This window comes from Bos mutus, chromosome 7 (genome assembly GCF_027580195.1).
Source record: "Bos mutus isolate GX-2022 chromosome 7, NWIPB_WYAK_1.1, whole genome shotgun sequence".
Taxonomy (NCBI): domain Eukaryota; kingdom Metazoa; phylum Chordata; class Mammalia; order Artiodactyla; family Bovidae; genus Bos; species Bos mutus.
This window is the reverse complement of record NC_091623.1, coordinates 52,838,329-52,856,354: the sequence shown is the minus strand read 5'-3', so window position 1 is coordinate 52,856,354 and position 18,026 is coordinate 52,838,329. Positions and strand designations below refer to the sequence as shown.

At 55.7% G+C, this 18,026-nt stretch overlaps 4 protein-coding genes across 4 annotated transcripts; 2 read left to right on the top strand and 2 right to left on the bottom strand.

The window, feature by feature from the left end:
* Positions 1-122: 122 nt before the first annotated feature.
* Positions 123-4,428, top strand: WDR83 (WD repeat domain 83). Its single transcript, XM_005900517.3, has 9 exons — positions 123-424; positions 504-624; positions 709-814; positions 1,078-1,126; positions 1,209-1,335; positions 2,672-2,739; positions 2,830-2,938; positions 3,023-3,137; positions 4,121-4,428. Exons 1-9 carry the CDS (start codon positions 322-324, stop codon positions 4,268-4,270), a joined length of 948 nt encoding a protein of 315 aa, XP_005900579.1. The 5' UTR covers positions 123-321; the 3' UTR covers positions 4,271-4,428.
* DHPS (deoxyhypusine synthase) lies at positions 4,315-8,040 on the bottom strand. The gene is made up of 9 exons (XM_005900515.2): positions 7,685-8,040; positions 6,956-7,120; positions 6,643-6,764; positions 6,459-6,555; positions 6,296-6,382; positions 5,765-5,870; positions 5,581-5,684; positions 4,615-4,740; positions 4,315-4,530 (listed from the first exon to the last, which is right to left on the bottom strand). The coding sequence occupies exons 1-9, from the start codon at positions 7,889-7,891 to the stop codon at positions 4,435-4,437; spliced, it is 1,110 nt and encodes a 369-aa protein (XP_005900577.1). The 5' UTR covers positions 7,892-8,040; the 3' UTR covers positions 4,315-4,434.
* A 152-nt stretch (positions 8,041-8,192) lies between these two features.
* Positions 8,193-12,318, top strand: GNG14 (G protein subunit gamma 14). The gene is given in 3 exon segments (XM_070373599.1): positions 8,193-11,385; positions 11,388-11,474; positions 11,477-12,318. Coding segments are annotated over 3 exon segments (303 nt in total). The 5' UTR covers positions 8,193-11,285; the 3' UTR covers positions 11,593-12,318.
* Positions 12,319-12,437: 119 nt separating this feature from the next.
* On the bottom strand, positions 12,438-17,380 carry FBXW9 (F-box and WD repeat domain containing 9). Its single transcript, XM_005900521.3, has 10 exons — positions 16,876-17,380; positions 15,616-15,755; positions 15,409-15,537; positions 14,118-14,230; positions 13,941-14,032; positions 13,460-13,608; positions 13,257-13,370; positions 13,037-13,126; positions 12,884-12,949; positions 12,438-12,810 (listed from the first exon to the last, which is right to left on the bottom strand). The coding sequence occupies exons 1-10, from the start codon at positions 17,282-17,284 to the stop codon at positions 12,736-12,738; spliced, it is 1,377 nt and encodes a 458-aa protein (XP_005900583.1). The 5' UTR covers positions 17,285-17,380; the 3' UTR covers positions 12,438-12,735.
* Positions 17,381-18,026: the final 646 nt, after the last annotated feature.

The window sequence follows — 18,026 nt, the reverse complement described above, 5'->3', positions numbered from 1 at the left end:
AGGATAGTTTTTAGAGTAACACTCTCAGCCCTCGCGCTTCCGTTCCTATCGACGGTTACCGGAACTCCCCCCAGCCAGGGGACAGAGAATTCGGAGAAGCTAAAAATGCTCCTAGAAGACCGGAAGTGGGGAAGGAAACTAGGAAGCTGGAGACAAGTTTCAGTGTTTCCAACACTTATTTCCAAAGAGCCTAAATGTAGAACCCGGAAGTGAGAAGTAGGAAGTAGACTATGGAGGACAATAGTAAGGTTACACCCTCCCAGGGCAAGGAATGCTTCCGTGCCGGCGCGTGTAAGGTGGCGAGGAAGGGGAAGCCGAAGGATGGCTTTCCCTGAGCCAAAACCGCGGGGCCCCGAGCTGCCGCAGAAACGGTTGAAGACGTTGGACTGCGGGCAGCGGGCGGTTCGAGCTGTGCGATTTAATGGTGAGCGCCTTGATCTTTCCGAGTCCTCCTCCCGCCTCCTAAGGTCGACGGCCCAGTAACCCCCCCTGGTATTCCCCAGTGGATGGCAATTACTGTCTGACTTGCGGCAGCGACAAGACCCTGAAGCTGTGGAACCCGCTGCGGGGGACGTTACTGCGGACGTACAGCGGCCACGGCTACGAGGTGCTGGATGCGGCTGGGTGAGCCGGGGGGCCAAGGCGGGATCGGGGCGCTGAGGCCAGGAACAGAAGTAGATGCTAAATATTCTGTGCTCTGCCTTCTAGCTCCTTTGATAACAGCAGTCTTTGCTCTGGAGGTGGGGACAAGGCGGTGGTGCTGTGGGATGTGGCGTCAGGGCAAGTCGTGCGGAAATTCCGGGGCCACGCGGGGGTGAGTGCAAGCAAGAAGGGGTCTCATTAAAGCAAATCTGATTAGCATGTGGGTGGTAACAGGGATCCGCTCCGCCCCCCCCCCCCCCACGCAATTACAGCGCAAGGATCCTTCCCCATGGCCCCCACTTCATCAAGCCCCATCCTTGCAGTTCCCCCCAACTCTTTGATCTCCCTTACCCTTAACCTTTTTCCCTTGCTTTAACTTGCACTGGGAACCCTGCTTTTGTCCTCATCCTCTAAGCGGCAGTTCCTGTTTCACAGAAGGTGAACACAGTGCAGTTTAATGAAGAGGCCACAGTTATCCTGTCTGGTGAGTCCAGGGCCTTGGCAGGTGGGCCCAGGAGACTGCCTCCGCCCTCTAAACCTGATCCACCTTCATGCTGGCCTTACAGGCTCTATCGATTCCACCATCCGCTGCTGGGACTGTCGCTCTCGGAAACCTGAGCCAGTACAGACGCTGGACGAAGCCAGAGATGGTATATCCAGCGTGAAGGTGTCAGACCATGAGGTCCTCGCAGGGTGAGTGGGACCAGGACCTTGTCGCTCGCCAGGTGCCACCGAGGTTCACAGTTGTCTCTGTATTTAGATTAAAAAATCTACTCTCCTCATTGTGCTCATAAGGCCCTGCATGGTCTGGTCTCTGTTGTGCTCTCAGCTTTTATGTGGTTGTTGTTCAGACACTAAGTCGTGTCCAACTCTTTTTGACCCCATGCACTGTAGCACTCCAGGCTTCCCTGTCCTTCACTATCTTCTGGAGTTTGCTCAAACTCGTGTCCATTGAGTCAGTGATGCCATCCAACTATCTCATTCTCTGTCGCACCCTTCTCTTGCCCTCAATCTTTCCCAGCATCAGTGTCTTTTCCAATGAGTCGGCTCTTGGCATCAGGTGGCCAAAGGATTGCAGCTAATTTCTGTTAAATATACCACACATGCTTCCACTCTGGGACCGACATGCAATTGCCCTTTCTCCACCTGGACTGTTCTATACTACTTGGAGTGTATCTGAGCACCTCCTACAGGTCCCATTTTTAGTCAGCATACAGCAGTGAACAAGATAGAAAAACAAGGAAAACCCCTGCCTACATAGATTTGACAGTCTAGCTGCAGGAGACAATTAAAAAAAAAAAAATTCCCATGCAGGGCTGCCCAAGTGTTCCCACAACCTGAGGGAGTGCTGATCCCACCACTGGGGGTGTTTGGACTGCTTGGCCTGTCAGCCCACCCAGTTCCCACACATCCCCCCCTTGAACTGAACATGGTTGGCTCCTTTCTCAGCCTCAAGCCTCAATTCCAGTGTCACCTCCTGGGAGCTGATGCCCCTCAGTCCACGAGGTTCCACTTTGGCAGCAAGTGCTCCTGGCTTGGTAGCAGCTGTATTCCAAGTCTCTGTACAGGGTCTGGCCCAGAGAGGGAGCTCAGTGGAAAGCAGAAACAGATGGAATGGGACTTGATTGGCCCTTGGGTCTGTGTCTTAAAGCCATTGCCTCAGAATTCCTTTTTTTTTTTTTATATTTATTTTTAATTTACTTATTTGGCTGCATCGGGTCTTAGTTGCAGCATGTTGGATGTAGTTCTCTGACCAGGGATTGAACCCAGGCCCCCTGCATGGAGAGCTCAGAGTCTTAGCCACTGGACCACCTGGGAAGACCCAGAATTCCACTCTTGAGTTCACGTCAGTGTGTTTTCCGTGGCCGATCCTAAGCATGACGTGGCAGTGAAGGGTACTGGGAAGGATAGGTGCTAGCCTTGCCCTCGGGCCCCTGGCCAGGTGAAGAGGATACAGGGACACCAAAGCTGGCACCCTGGACCTACAGGCCCCTGCAAGTGCTTCAGCTGCAGCCGCCCTGTCTTGCAGTTCCGTAGATGGCCGGGTGAGGCGCTATGACCTGAGGATGGGGCAGCTCTTCTCAGACTACGTGGGCAGTGAGTGTGGCTGGTGCTGGGGGGCAGGCAGGGAAGGTGGGGACAGCCCAGGGGACCCAGCCTGACATGCCTGCCTTCCCCTGCCCCCAGGCCCCATCACCTGCATCTGCTTCAGCCGGGATGGCCAGTGCACCCTGGTGTCCAGCCTAGACTCTACCTTGCGGCTTCTGGACAAGGACACAGGGGAGCTGCTGGGCGAGTGAGTCCTCAGGAGCGTGGGGCCCCTCCCCCACCCCCAGTGAAGCCCGCCCCTAACACCCGCTCTGACTCCACTCACCCCCAGGTATACGGGCCATAAGAACAAGGAGTATAAGCTGGACTGCTGCCTGAGCGAGCGCGATACACATGTGGTCAGCTGTTCTGAGGACGGGAAGGTGTTCTTCTGGGACCTGGTGGAAGTGAGCCTCCCCACCCCCACTCCACGCTGGGGTGCCTGCCTTGTCCTTACCTGAGTCACTCTCAGGCCTGAACGGGGGGTGGTGTTCTGTTAGAACTGGGGGCTAGAAGGAATGAGAGAATGAAGAAAGAAGGGCAGTCCTGGCAAAGAGCACAGCACATGCCAAAGCTTGGAGGTGTGGCACCCATGTATCGGTCAGGAAATGGAAGTGCTGTGGATGGCAGTGGTGGCAGCAGGATCCAGGTCAGGTGGGGCCACTGGGACTGACCCTCGGGGAGGGAGGGTGGTGATGGCATCTCACCCCAGGTGAGATGGGGCTGTAGTTGTTTAGGAAATCGGAGCCACGTCTGAGCATCCCTGTGATTTCCCCCCGTGAGCCCTGTGAGCTCTGTCCTGATGTGTCTCAGCCTGGTGGGGACGTCAGAATGGGAACTGACCAGCTAGACTTCATGGGGTCAGGGCTGGAGCTTGGCTACAGAAGCCCCTTAGAGGATGAAGGAACTGGAGGGCCCTGGAGAGTTGAGGAGCCAGCTCTCCCTTTGGGAACTCAGAAGGCACCAAGGTTTTGCCTACGTCTCGAGGGTCCAGTAGACTGGCAGTCATCCTGCAAGGGAGGGCACGTGAAAGGACATTTTGCAGGTGGAGAGAAGAACCCAATATGTTGAGACTTGACTGCAGGGTAATAAAAGGAGGGAGCATTGAGGCTCTCAGGTGGGCTGGTGGAGCCCAGATGGCAATCTCTGGGCACAGTCTAAAGGCAGAGCCAAGAGGATTTACTGACAAAAGGACTTGAGATGTACGAGGAAGATCCAAGGTGTCTGACCTGAGCACCTGGAAGGACAACTGACTGATGGGCTCAGTTTGGGACTGATTAAGTTTGCAATGTCTGGGAAGCAATTAGAAGCATTATAATGGAAACCAGGGGAGAGGCGGCCAGGAGGAGGGAGACACACTGATGACCACTGCCCACCCCTCGCTCCACAGGGTGCCCTGGCGCTGGCCCTGCCTGTAGGTCCCGGTGTGGTGCAATCGCTGACCTACCACCCCACAGAGCCCTGCCTGCTGACTGCCATGGGGGGCAGCATCCAGTGCTGGCGGGAGGAGACCTACGAGGCTGAAGGTGCCCCAGGCTGAAGCCAGGGGACCCACTGCCAAGGACAGAGACACAGCCTAAGGAGGACCGCTGAGATCATTTATTCTAGACATGCTGCTGACCAAGAAGTGGGGAGGGGCTGGGTCTGCAAACTAATAAATAGAGGAGGGGGGTGAGGCCTCCCTGGGGCTGCACCGTCCAGTGTTCAGTCCTCATTCTTCTCGGGCGTGAAGGCATCTACCTTCTGGGCAAAGGTTTCAGCCACAAGCAGCGGGAAGACCAAGGAGGCATCAGCATAGACCTATGGAGGGAACCCAGGTGAGCCAGAGGATCCACAGCTGCAGCCTAGGAGACCCTGTGCTCCAGCTGGCTGGCTGACCCTCACCTTGACAGGCTGTGCATCCATCCGGATCTTGCCCCATGAGACAGCTTCATCTGGCCGGGCGCCTGAGTCAGAGCCATCAAACTCCTGGGCAGTGTTGATGTAGACGGCATAGTCAGCGCCATTCCGCTGTGGGGAGGAACAGGATGGGCTGGTCAGCCAGACAGACTCCAGGGCAGGACACTAGCTAAAGGCACAGGGATGTGTCCCAGATAAAGGAAGCCCTTGGTGGCCTTCACTCCAAGGGAAGGGCTCCATGTCAATAACTGGGCCAAGTGGGAGTGTCATGGGATGCTGGGCAGTGGGCGGCTTTGCTCCAGACTCACCTAGGTAGCAAGAGCCCACCCACATCTGCCACCAACTCTAGAGAAGACTTCCACACCTCTTCCCTCTCTATGGTCCCCATCCCAGTCCCACTGTTTGTTCCCCACACAGCAGCCAGAAGGTGCCTATGAGCACCTGAGTGGCCCTCAAGGCCTCGCACTTTGTGGCTGTCACCTCTGGCCTCACCTCCTCTCACTCTCCCCTTCACTGGCCTCCAAGATGTGCCTACATCAGGCACCTCAGAACCTTTGCACTGGCCAATCCTGCCAGAAACTCATCTCACGCCCACTCCTTAAGTTAACCACATGGTTCATGGGAGCAGCCCCTGAAAAACCTCTGCTCACAGGTCACACTTCCCAGGAAGTGTTCCCTTTTCTGAATAGCATGCCTTTCTCCTGCCCTCTCATCGTCATCCCTGATTCTTCTTTGTAGCCAATACTGCCACCTGATGTACATGTCACCTTGTCACTGGTTTGCTGTTCATCTCCCCACTAGAACATCAGTTCAGGAGGGCAGGTATCTTGGCTTGTCTAGTCCACAACTGTTTCCCAGCACATGGCATGGGCCTAGTACACAGGCCTGTCTGCACAGCAGGCACGAGTACCACCCCCCACTAGGGGCCACACAGTCTGCATCCCTGCTCACCATGAGGTTGGCATTGGCGATGTGGTGCTTGACCATGCCACCACCCAGGATGATCATCCCCGTACGCTTGGCGAAGATGGCCTGTGTGTTGATGAGCTTGAGGTCTGGGGGAGAGGGCTGAGTCAGGCCACCGCAGGCCCAGGCAGCCCTCCTCCCTTGCTCCTCTGCAGCCCCAACATCTTACCCTCAACAATGTCCAGGACCAGACCTGGGTTCTTATAGGAGTGGAAGAAGATCATGTCACCCAGCGAGCCATCTGTGAGTGCCGGGCTCAACACAGGAATATGGTTCTAGGAAAGAGCAAGACGGGGGGGCCGGATCTAAGCCCTGTAGGTGCAGCCTGCAGGTGTTTCCTCTCTGCCTGATTCTGGGCAGGGAGCTTAACTTCACTTGGGCCTGGCACATGAAGAATGGTATTCTTGTTTTTCTGATTGCTGGACCCCAGAGCCTCTGAGGAGCATGGGGCCTTCCAAGAGTCCCCATGGGAGCTGCTAAGTATTGCCCAACTGCTTCCCAGCAGTCTAGGAGTAGAGCCAGAATGCCAGATCCACAGTCAATAGCTGTGGGACCTCAGACAAACTGCCTAACTTCTCTGTTTCTGAGGCTCCTTATGTAGGAGCAGGGATGAGGAGACTAGTACCAACTACCCAGGTGGCTGTGAAAATGAAACAACACATGCCAAAGCCTGGCATTTTTGCCCCCGCCGGTCCCTCACCTTCTGGGCCCAGTAATACACGGACTCTGGGTTGTTTATCTCCTTGCCAAGCCGGGCGATCATCTTGGAAGGTGTCCACTTCACACCCTAGGAGGAGACATTGGCTTCAGGCAGCAGCGCCCCTGACGCACCCTCCCCCAGCCCCAGGTTGCTCCAGCCTCACCTCTGTGTTCTGCTCCAGCACCATCTGGTCCAGAATGGGCATCAACCAGTCCTCAAACTTGCAGTAATTGTCATTGGGCACCAGCAAGTTTCCAATCCTGGGGACAGAAGGTGGATGGGCATCAGGGCCCAGGACCCTCAGCCTGCCTCCCTTACTCAGCACCGCTCAGCCCCCACCCACCCACCTGTTGATCCCGTTCTCACGTAGCTCCTTCCCCCTGAGGCTGAACTCGCCCAGGTATGTGGGCGCCAAGCACTTGATGAAATCCTCCTCCACACCCCCAGCTGTGGTCACCAAGACGTCCACCTGCAGCCACAAGGCAGTGAAGTTATCCCAAGCAGAACTCCTAACTCCCAACTCTCATCCATTGACCCCTGTGGGGAGCTCTGCTGCAAAACAAAACTGACCCATATCTTCCTGTCTCACTTAAATGACCAGTAACCTTATTGCCCATTAAGACCCAGAGAGCCCAAGGCCACACCCCCACCAGGTCCCACCATGTTGTGCTGCACGAGGTAACGGATAGTCTCACGGATGCCTGAACTGATGAGGTTGGATGTGTAGCCCAGAAAAATGGTGCAGCCGGTGAGTGGGCGTCGGCTCTGGGTCAAGTCTGCATGTTGGTCTTCATCCTCGGATAGCGGCTCGAGTTTCTTCTCTATCTAGGTAAGGGCAGAGTTGAATTAACCTCTGGCTCCAAATTCCACCCCAAGGACCCGCGGCGGGTTTTGGTGTCAGACTCCCCGCCCAGGCTCTGACCACTCAGGGACAGAGAAACACTTCTACCTGGTACAGGGGAAGGAACACCCCTGTGTAGGCTCCGCCCTGTTCACAGCCCAAGTCTCAGGTCACATGCTTAGGCTTTGCCCCTTTTCAGGAATCCGAGAGCATCACTTTTTCAGGCCCGACCCCTCTCCCCACCGGGAAAAGCAAACCCAAGCTCAGGTCCGGGCGGGTGTAAGGGTCCACCTCCAATTCCTGGCTCAAATGCACTCTCTAGCCCAGGCTCCGCCCCTTCCATAATACCTTCACCTGTTACCTATAACGCCCGCTCCCCGCCCCAGAATCAGTCCCAACCACTCCCCAGCACAAAACTCCCGGGCCCCATACTCTCTCCCACTATTGGACGAAGAACACACCTCCCAGAGAAGTCCCGCCCCCAGCTACTGCTGGATGCTACTGGAGGCCACGCCCCCTCAACCCAGGAAGCCTCACCCAGGCCTCACCATGGCGTTGACTTGCTGTACCGCGCGCCCGAAGTTGGTGGCTTGGAAACCAGTGGTGCTGAAAGCCTCTAGCAGTGCGCGATAGTCCACGCCACGGTTGAAGTCGTAGCCCCGGACCTGCGCGGTCTCGAACGGCAGTGCCGAACTGTGCTTCAGCACGGCGGCCAGTGCCGCCGCGGGCACCTCCCTCTCCTGGGGACCCTCCATTGTCCTGCAGCTGCACTCTCAAGTCAGAGCCGCCCCAGGCCAGCCCTCTGGCGGCCTCGAACTGCTCTAGGCCCCGGCACGCACTTCAGTAGGAGATTCAAGGCCTGGGGAAAACCTGGGGAGGGCCGGAAGATGTTTGATCACATGACCCGCCGCGCCCGGAATCAAGGGTGCGGCCATCTTGTCTTGTACAGTCCGTAATACGGAAGCCGCGGGGAGCCATTATTTATATTCCGTATGTTCCCAGCCGCCGATGAATGATTTTTACTTTTACTGCCGCCTGCTGGAAACCCACCGCGTTGCGTGGAGCTTACCGGTTCGTGTCTACCCTCTCAGAGAGAGAATGGTTTCTCAGACGTTGCCGTTAGACGGAATTCGAATCACCAGGAGGTATCAGACAGTTTCTGCCTCGGAGAGTCTCTCGTCAAATTGGAACAGTGATCGCTGTTCGTGTCTTGCAAGTCTCCTGAGCCTCCATATGCAGCATAACCCCTGGTCTTCTGTCTCTGGCAGCTGAGCTGCCATATCCTCTTTGAAGTCTTCCTTGACTTTCCTCTGGGTCAGGGATCTCCTGTGGGACCCAGGGCTGATATCTCTTTCCCTCTAGCGAGCCTGTGAGATGCTAGAGGGTGGGGGTCTATGATCTTATGGGTCCTCCTAACCATACATAGGGTTTAGTCCAGTGAGACCCCTGTAATCACTCACTCTACAATTTATGGAGTCTGCACTATATACTGTGTGCTTCCCTGGTGGCTCAGTGGTAAAGAATTCATCTGCCAATGCAGGAGACACGGGTTTGACACCTGGGTCGGAAAGATGCCACATGCCTCCGAGCAACTAAGCCCATGTGCCACAATATTGAGCCTGGGAGCCACAACTACTGAAACCCACGTGCCCTAGAGCCCATGCTTTGCAAGAAGCCACCAAAATGAGAAGCCTCCACACCACAATGAAGAGTACCCAGAGACCGGGTAGCAATGAGGTAGAAATATTCCAGCACTGCCAAAAATAATAAATAATTTTTTAAAGAAAAACCCTCTTATTGTGGCTTCCCAGTAAGAGTAATACTCGGGCTCTTCCCTGTGGCCTAAGAAGGCACTGACTTGCCTACCCTCATCCCCTACCACTTGGCCGCACTCACTTTTCTCCAGCTCCACTAACCTGACTGTTCTAGAGCCCAATAAGCTCTTTGCTGACCAAGGGGCAGTGCACTTGCTGCTCTCTCTGCCTGGAACACCTGCTTCCCCAGCTCCTCCTCCTCTGGGCCTCAATCCAAATGTCACCTCCTCCAAGAGGCCTGCCCTGACCACCTGCTCTTGCTCTTACCTTGCTTTTGTTTTTCACAGTGCAGGATATATTCTGTTTGCTGCTGTTCATCCCTCCCTGCCATCCAGCTCTGTGAAGGCAGGATCATGTCTGGTTTCACTGCTATTCTTTTCAGTCTGTGCAGTGCTGGGCACACATTGGGATCTCAGCAAAAATGGATGAAACACACACAAAGACGTCAAGGTGATCCATGAAGAATGAAGGAGGGATTGAAAAGGATTCAGAGAGGACAGTAGGTGCCAGACCAGGCAGGGCCCTGTGGGCTGTAGTAAGGAGGGTGGGTTTTATTCTCAGGGGCTGAAAAACCATAGGAGAGTTTTTAAAATGAAAAACTGATTTATTTTCTCCAATTTATAAAACTGTGGTAGAATACACATAACATGAAATTAACATTGTAACCTTTTTTTTTTTTTTTTTTTTAAGAAAGAAAGCTCTGTAGTCTGTCTCTTCTTTAAAAGATACTTATTTGACTGCACTGGGTCTTACTTGCAACATGTTGTATCTTTAGTCATGGCAGGAGGGATCTAGTTCCCTGGGATTGAACCCAGGCCCCCTGCATTGGGAATGTGGAGTCTTAGCCACTGGACCACAGGGAAGTCCCCCACTGTAACCATGTTTAAGTCCACAGTTCAGAAGCATTAAGTACCTTTACATTGTTATACAACCATCACCTCCTTCATCTCAAGAACTCTTTCATCTTCCCAAACTGAAACTTTGTACCCATTAAACACAACTCCCCATCCCCCCTTTTCCTCAGCAACTGGCATTCTGCTTTCTGGGATTTGACTACTCCTACCTCACATAAGGGGAATCATGTATTAGCTGTCATTTTGTGACTGGTTTATCTCACTTAGCAGAATGTCCTCAAGTTTCATCCATGTTGTAATGTGATTTAACAGATCCCACTGACTTACTGGAGTAGAATGGGGTCAGGCTGTGCAGGGCAGGGGAGACCAGGCAACTGCACTGGTCCAGGCAAACTGAGATGGGGGGGCAGGACCCCAATGCTACCAACAGGGTGGGGAGAAGTGACCAGTCTGACAACCTAATTTGAAAGTTCATCTATAAACTGCACGGTGAGCTCTGTTCAATACTCTGTAATGACCTATATGGGAAGAGAATATTAAAAAAAAAAAAAAAACAACTGGATATATGTGTATGTATAACTGATTCACTTTGCTGCGCAGAAACTGACCCAGCATTGTAAATCAACTATTCCAATAAAAAATTATTAATTAAAAACAAAGTTGTTCTGACGGCTCTTGATGAAGGATTAAATGTAGGAATACTGGAAGAAAGGAATAAAGGAGTTAAAGATTGGAACCAGGGCAGTTGGGTGGATGGTGGTGAATTTGGGGGATGGAGGTTTGGGGTTGGGGGAGAGGATCCAGAGTCCAACTTTGGCCAGGTTAGGTGAGAGACAACTGAGAGGTGGGGGTGATGGACCGAGGAGGGAGGAGGGTCCTCATGCGGGTCAGAGGTCAGGGAAGGGGCTGGGACACAGGGGAAGCCATCAGTATAAGTGAGTGAATTGAGTCATCTGTGGATAAGGGCCCTGGGTCATGAGTATAGACAGACACAGGAGAGGCAGGGCTGCACCTGAACCAGGGTTCACGCTGTGCCTCCTCATGTCAGAGGAGGAGCCAGTTAGCAGGGGATCAAGCAGATCTGTGAGAGCCCGGGGCTCCTACACTCCCCCAGTAAAGGTGACACATGACAGAGCAGCCACTGGGCCTCCTGGGGCAGGGACCCCTTTGGCCTCGACAGCTGCTGTTGCCGCTGGTGACATTTCACTCCGTGAATGTCCTGGCTTCAAAGTCTCTGCAGGCATTGTGGGGGGTTGGGGGGGGTGTTGGAGAGGCTGGGCTGGGGGAGGGCTCCAGAGTGGGGCCGCAGGAGGAGGACCGAGCAGCCAGGAGTCAGCCGGAGTCTTCAGTTGAGGTACATGGTCCTGATGGGTTGGGGAGCAGCCACCCCCATGCCTCAGGCACCAGGGACATAGGAGGAGGCAGGAGCTTGGGGTTTGGGGTGCAGCCTGCTGCCTGTGGCTCTGCTCACCCTCCCTCAGATGTCCAGCAAGGTGACCATTGGCAGTGACATTGGGCAAGCCCGCCGGGCCGTGGAGCAGCTGCGGATGGAGGCAGGCATTGACCGCGTGAAGGTGAGGACCAGGGTGAGGCGGGCGCATCTGAGAGAGCAGGGCAGGTGGACGGCCCAGCCCAGGTCGGGCTAACCGGGCTGGTCTGCAGGTATCCAAGGCAGCTACCGACCTGCTGCAGTTCTGCACAGAGCAGGCCAAGAGCGACCCCTTTCTCGTGGGCATCCCAGCCGCCACCAACCCCTTCAAGGAGAAGAAGCCCTGCGCCATCCTGTGAACCCTGCAGCCCGGACCGCCCAGGGGGCCTCAATAAAGATGAAGTGAGTGCTCCTCAGGGCATGGCTTGGCCAAGCTTCCGTGGTGGACTTTGGGTTTGTAGGGACCAGGTGTGGGGTGTGCCTGGCCCAGCCTCCCTCCTCACCCACGCCAGGGTCACGGCCACAGAGGCACACCCTGGACCCTGAATAGAGGAGCATGCCCCTCCCTCACCTACCCCTTCCCTGACTGCCCCCCTCCCCACGGCCCAGGGGGTAGCATTAGCAGACGCCCGGTCCCTCTGCCCAAACACCCAGGGTTAGAGTCCCGATCTATGTATCAGCGCGTGTCACACACACACACACACACAGTTCACACACGCAGGTACCATCATACAGACAAGTGCCACTTCTCAAGTGTCTCCCTCCCCCTCACAGAAAGCACAGGAGACGCAGTCTCGATCCCTGGGTTGGGAAGATCCCCTGAAGAAGGAAATGGCAACCCACTCCAGTATTCTTGCCTGGAAATCCCACAGACAGAGGAGCCTGGAGGGCTACAGTCCATGGGGTCACAAACAGTCAGACACGACTGAGCAACTAAACAACAACAGCAAACCGCATATACAGCCTGACTGGCCTCCCTGGGGACATTCGGGCACACATGATCCCTGAAATGCACCCGGGCAGGCACAGGCGCACCCAGAACCCGCCCCCCCCACCCCCCCACCACAAACGCACACACAGCAGTGGCTGTCGTCCAGGCTTTCAGGCCCCATCTCACAGACACACACCCACCCCTGGTACCCTGGCCCCAAGCAGGGAGGGACAGAGCCCTCAGGTGACACCAGGCTCATACTCCAGGCCGGAGCACCAGTACAGCAGGTTTATTTCTTTGCTCTCAAGGCAGAGCCTGCATCCAAATCATAACAAAAACAGGGCCCGAGGGTGGGGACCAGCCCCCTTGGGTGGGCCGGAACACAAAGCTCACCTCCCCTGGCGTGGGGCCCAGCCCAGGGACCCCACATGGCCATGGCCAGGACCCCTTGTGCCATAGGCTTGTGGGGCAGGGCAGAGGCAGCACCAGCATGGGGGAAGGTCCCCGCCCCCGAGAACAGAGGTCATGGCCCCACCTGCCGGTAGGCAGACCCACATCCACATCCACCTGCTCAGGCCTGCAGCCTCCAGACCTCCAGTGACAGGCCCCCAGAGGCAGCCACCACCAGGTTGCCCTCGGCACAGATCTGTGAGGACAGGGACAGGAGGAGTCAGGGGTGCTCTCGGTGGGCGGGGGCGGCGCGTGGGACAGGGCCTTACCCCATTCAGCACATTGTGGTGGCTTCGAGTGCAGATGGTCCTTGGTGGGTCTGTGGGCACGTGTACCTGGTGAGGGGCAGTGGGCAAAGGTCATGGGACGTGTCCCCGACAGTTGAGGGTGGGTAGAGAAGAGGCACTGTCCTGGGCCCTCACCCGGATGGTCTTGTCGGTGGACGTGGTGTACAAGGCCCCCAGGGAGTGCTTGATCCCCGTGATCTGAGACCTGTGGCCCACATCAAAGGACTGGGGGAGGGAGGGACAGGTGACACTCAGGTGTGGCTCTCCCTAGGCCAGTGCCCCACTGCCCCCCAGGGGTTAAGAGGCGGGGAGGCAGCCCAGGGAGAGTCGGGCAGGGGCGAGGGCCTCGGCAGACCCGGACAAGCTGGAAGCAGCCACTGCGGTTGGCAAAGACGTGCAGTAGGCCCTGGTTATCGCCAGCCCAGAGCTGAGGTTCCTGGTAGGACATGCAGAGCAGGTAGGAGTCCAGCTGCAGGAGGGACGGAGATGGAGTGGCTCAGGCCAGTCCAGGCCACTCCACACAGCCCCGGCCCCCTGGGCCCCCGGGGGATGGCCCACCTGCAGCCGCTGCAGGACACTGTTGGCCCGGCGGTCAAACACCACGAGCGTGTGGTCCTCGCTGCCTGAGATGATGTGCCGGTCGTCTGCCAGCAGTGCCAGCACGGCGCTGGAGTGCAGCCGCCGGCTCTTCAGCAGGGCTGGGCCAACTTTGCAGGTGAGGGGCCAGGGAGGAAAGCAACATCAGAGCCCCCTCGGAGGCCCCCCTGGACCCCAGATCTCCATCCTCTGTGGCTTCCTCTGGGGGCCTTCCAGTCCATCACCCCATCCCACGTGGAGACAGGGCTTCCTCTGCCCCTAGTATCCCCACGCAGCAGTCACCTTGTGGCCCCCAGCACAACACAGGCCACTTGGAGTGGCCAGCCTCTGGTTGTGTGATTGTTACCCAAGTCAGACTGTGAGGACCAAGTGTTTCTTTTCCCAAAATGACCCTGGAGACCCCAGGCAGCCCTGCTGTCCCCACCTAGGCCCCAGGGCCCACCTCTGGGATCGTAGACGGTCACCTTCTTGTCATAGGTGCCGGTCACCAGGATATCTGGCCGGTAGGACAGGCACAGAACAGCTGCCTTGCCCCTGGGGACACACAGACCACAGAGCTGGGGAAGGGGCCGGACAGAGCACTGCCCACCCAGGCCCTCCTGCCCAGGTCCCCTCACACTTTATCTCGCCAAACTGCTGCCCGTCAGCCGCCATGTCCCAGAGCTTCACTGTGCTGTCCCAGGAACCGGAGCACACTCGGTGGTCCAGCGCTGCCAGTGACCACACCCAGCCCTGTGGGACCAGACCCATGTCCTGTGATCTTCCCCATTTCACAGAACCCAGAGTGAGTCAGCATGAGGAGAGATTAGAGCTCAGGTCTGCGGGTCTGACTTCAGAACCGAAAGACCTGCACGTTGTTGTTGTGGTTTACTTGCTAAATCATGTCCGACTCTTTGAAATCCCATGGACTGTAGCCTACCGGGCTTCTCTGTCCATGGAATTATCCAGGCAAGAATACTGAATGGATTGCCATTCTTTCTCCAGAGGAACTTCCAGACCCAGGGATCGAACTCATGGCTCCTGCATTGCAGGCAGATTCTTTACTGCTGAGCTACCAGGGAAGCCCAAAACATGTACACCCCCACCTAATAATGTTCCTAAATCAAGTACTGCAGAGCCTTAGCACCAGCACAGGTTGAGGCCACATGACAATGTGATTAAGAATAGGACCTCCACAGAAATTCTGTGGTGGTCCAATGTCTAAGGCTCCAATGCAGGCGGCCTGGGTTTGATCCCTGGTCAGGGAACTAGATTCCACGTATCTGTAAACCCGACATCTGAGCACCTACTCTATATGAGCCTGAGTGAAGCTCTTAATGCATAGTCACCTCATTCAACCTCATCCTAATTGACACTGGACAGAAGCAGTAAGTGAGGCCCAGAGAAGTCATATATGACTTTGACTTTACCCAAAGTCACACAAACAATAGCAGACCAAGATTGAAATCTATGAGGTCTGGAACTTTCCTGGGGGCACAGTGGATAGAAATCCACCTACGAATGCAAGGGACACAGGTTCAATTCCTGGTCTGGGAAGATTCCACATGTCAAGAAGCAACTAAACCCACGCACCACAACTACTGAAGCCCATGCGCCCTAAAGTCTCACACTGCAACTACTGAGCCCATGTGCTGCAATTACTAAATAAACCTGCTCTCACCTAGAGCCTGTGCCTCGCAACAAGAAAAGCCACCGCAGTGAGAAGCCTGAGCACTTCAACAAAGAGTAGCCCCGGCTCGCCACAACTAGAAGCCAGAGCGCAGCAATGAAGACCCAGCATAACCAAAAAATTAATAAAAATTAAAAAAAAATAAATCAATGAGCTCTGGTGCCAAAACCCATGCCCTCAGCCACAGTAGCCTGCCCAGGCCTCCTAGCTCCTACCTTTGCCTGATCTCCTATCCCCTCACCTTGTGAGTGCTGTTCTTCTGGGTCCCCAGGGTCTTGACCAGAACCCTGCTGGGCTCCACCCCCAGCTGCTGCAGGTCCCACAGGTTGACATTGCGATCTCGGGAGCCAGACAGGCAGAGTGTCCCACCCTGGGAGAGGAGTGAGGTGGTGTGGTAGGGGTCACCCTGGCCCCCCACTGCCAGGCCCTCCACCAACCCCTGTCTCACCTGAAGCAGCAGCACCGAGTCAATGGAAGCAAAGTGCCCATCGGCTAGGCAGAAGTACTCAGCCCTGCGCCCATCATCTGCCCAACGCGACAGGTGCTGCTCCAACTCAATGCAGGCCGTCGGCCAGTCAAAGTCCTCCTCTGTGGGATGCAATACCAGGGTCCCCAGTGGGCAGGAACCCTGCCACCCACTCCAGCTTTCCAAGCTCACCACTGGCTTCTGGGGAGCAGAAGACTTGGAGAGAATCCCACTTGGATCCCTTACCCCACCCAAGGAAGCCCAGGCTCTAGCTTTGGGACCACCAGCCCACCCACCTGCCATGCAGGTCTAAGGCTGCTCCTTACCGTTTCCAGATATTGGGTAACTGGAGCCCCAGGATCACCTTCCCAGGCCTCATTCTCCAACCTCAGGATGTTAAAGTCCTGCCTCATCCCTGGCTGTGGTCCAACCTCAGCTTCACCCTCCCTACCCCTTTGGCTGGGCACAAGAGTTAGGACTACATAACTAACCCTTCTTGTTTTGGCCACCTGAACCAGACTCATGGAAGTGTTCCCCAAAATCAGTATCCCAAACCTGGGACCCTTGTCAAGGAGCAGAACCCAAGCCCTTGACCCAAACATCTATATTTTAATCAAGCTGTTCAGTAAAGTCCCATCAATTCAAGACCAGCAGGCTGCATTATCCTCTAGGGACCAAAGACTTTGGTGGCAGAAGGAATGACCACCAGCCCTTGTCTGAGATCACAGGTTAGACCCTGAACTTGAGGATCTGTGACTGCTGGTATCAGAGATCCCAACCTCTAAACCATAGCTTAGGTTCAAGGGTTGTAGGCTCTGGACCTGTGTCCATGTCTCACCCTCACCTAGGCCAAGACTCTAGGGGTAAGGGACTTTTACATTACCAGTTGCTGCCTTAGCATCTACACCCAGAACCTGGGGATTCTTGGTCTTACTTTGAGCACCAAGCAGCCTGACAGCCTGAGACTTTAAGTCGCTGTAGCAACCCCCGGCCTGAGAATCATTGGATCTTGAGTTCAGGGACCCCAGTTATCCAGGTAGATTTCTATAGCCTCAGGATCCCAAGTATCTGCCTCATGGTTCACCCAGAGGTCAGGAGCTTTGGTACTACCAGTAACTACCTCAGCCACCCTGAACCAGGACAGCCAGGGAGTTTTCTCCAGTGGGTGTGCTCACGACACCCTAGACCCCTTCCCCCTCGCCCCAGGCCTGACTTGGGCAGGCGACCCCCGGGCGCGCGCACCTTCCACCACTGGGTAGGGCGCCCGTACGCGGCGCTGCGCGCGTAGCCTCCAGGTGACACGGTCACGCACGAGGTCGCGCAGCGCGTGGCAAACGCGTGGCAGGACATGGAGCACGAGGCGCGCGTCGAGGTAGGCGCAGATCTCGAGCAGCAGCTCCGGGGGTAGGCTCAGCAGGCCCGGAACTGCCACAGTCGGGCCCTTGGACGCGGCCCGCGGTTCCAGAGCGCCAAAGGACACCGTGGGCGCGGGCAAAGGAGGGGCGCGCGGGGGTGCCAGCCCGAGTTTTGGAGGACTGAGCACGCGGGCCACGTAAGCCTCGGCCTGCGCGTCGGGGTCAGGCTCCAGCTCCGGGTCCGAGTCATCGTCCCAGGCGTGGGGATCGTCGCGCGGCCCTGGAGGCAGCTCCATGGCGACCGGGTGGGCGCGGCTGGCCCTGCTCTGTCAGACTCAGAGCCCGCGTCCTGTCTCCTAGGCAGCACGAGGGCACTTCCGGCGCTGCCTGATGACGTTAGGCGCCAGCCGGAACCAAGCAACCCGCGTGGAAACTGGTCGCGTGCTGGATGCGGGCTCCTCGGAAAGGTCTAGTTCTTAAGCTGCGTCGACCTTGGACTGGAAAAATCCTGATTCCTGGTTCCTGCGTTTATTAAACTAGCATGTCTGATGTTGCTGATGCAAAGGGCCATTGGACTCTGGTTTGAAAAACACGGCCCTAAAGCACTTCTCACAGACACGGAACCTAAGAAATAAATTTCTTTTCCTGGTTCGAAGTCTAGGCATGCCAGTGATTCCTGTCTTTTCTTAGCGACCCAGAAACACACTGCAGAGCCCTCGGTGAAAGTTAAACAAATTCTAAGCAGCACTAGCCCGTTCCCTCTTCTGATATCCACGTGGCTCTTTGCTCAATCACCTTAGCAGAGTACCCTAAGTACCCAGAGTACTGTAAAACTGGTCATTTTCCAAAACGTACTTTCTCCCCTCCCTCCACTGTATTTTTCTCTATGGGACATACCACTGTTTCACTGGTTAGCTTTATTTTTTCTAAAATGCACACACTTAAATGAAAATTGGTTGTGTCAGCATTTAAAAATTTCTTCCAGGTTGATGCAGGTGATCGTTGGGTTGTACAGAGGTTTCAAGATTTTATCCTGAG

Bases quoted from the DNA above. Each gene is read 5' to 3' on its own strand.
- DHPS (XM_005900515.2), bottom strand. From the start codon at position 7,891: ATGGAGGGTCCCCAGGAGAGGGAGGTGCCCGCGGCGGCACTGGCCGCC. The intron at 6,383-6,458 runs GTGAGGCTGGAG...GTCTCCTCCTAG, and splicing joins TGCTGGAGCAGAACACAGAG to GGTGTGAAGTGGACACCTTC. The intron at 5,871-6,295 runs GTGAGGGACCGG...GCTCTTTCCTAG, and splicing joins TGTATTACTGGGCCCAGAAG to AACCATATTCCTGTGTTGAG.
- FBXW9 (XM_005900521.3), bottom strand. From the start codon at position 17,284: ATGGAGCTGCCTCCAGGGCCGCGCGACGATCCCCACGCCTGGGACGAT. The intron at 15,756-16,875 runs GTGCGCGCGCCC...TGCATCCCACAG, and splicing joins GCCCTACCCAGTGGTGGAAG to AGGAGGACTTTGACTGGCCG. The intron at 14,033-14,117 runs GTGTGAGGGGAC...GTGTGTCCCCAG, and splicing joins CAGCAGTTTGGCGAGATAAA to GGGCAAGGCAGCTGTTCTGT.
- WDR83 (XM_005900517.3), top strand. From the start codon at position 322: ATGGCTTTCCCTGAGCCAAAACCGCGGGGCCCCGAGCTGCCGCAGAAA. The intron at 425-503 runs GTGAGCGCCTTG...GGTATTCCCCAG, and splicing joins TCGAGCTGTGCGATTTAATG to TGGATGGCAATTACTGTCTG. The intron at 1,127-1,208 runs GTGAGTCCAGGG...CTGGCCTTACAG, and splicing joins GGCCACAGTTATCCTGTCTG to GCTCTATCGATTCCACCATC.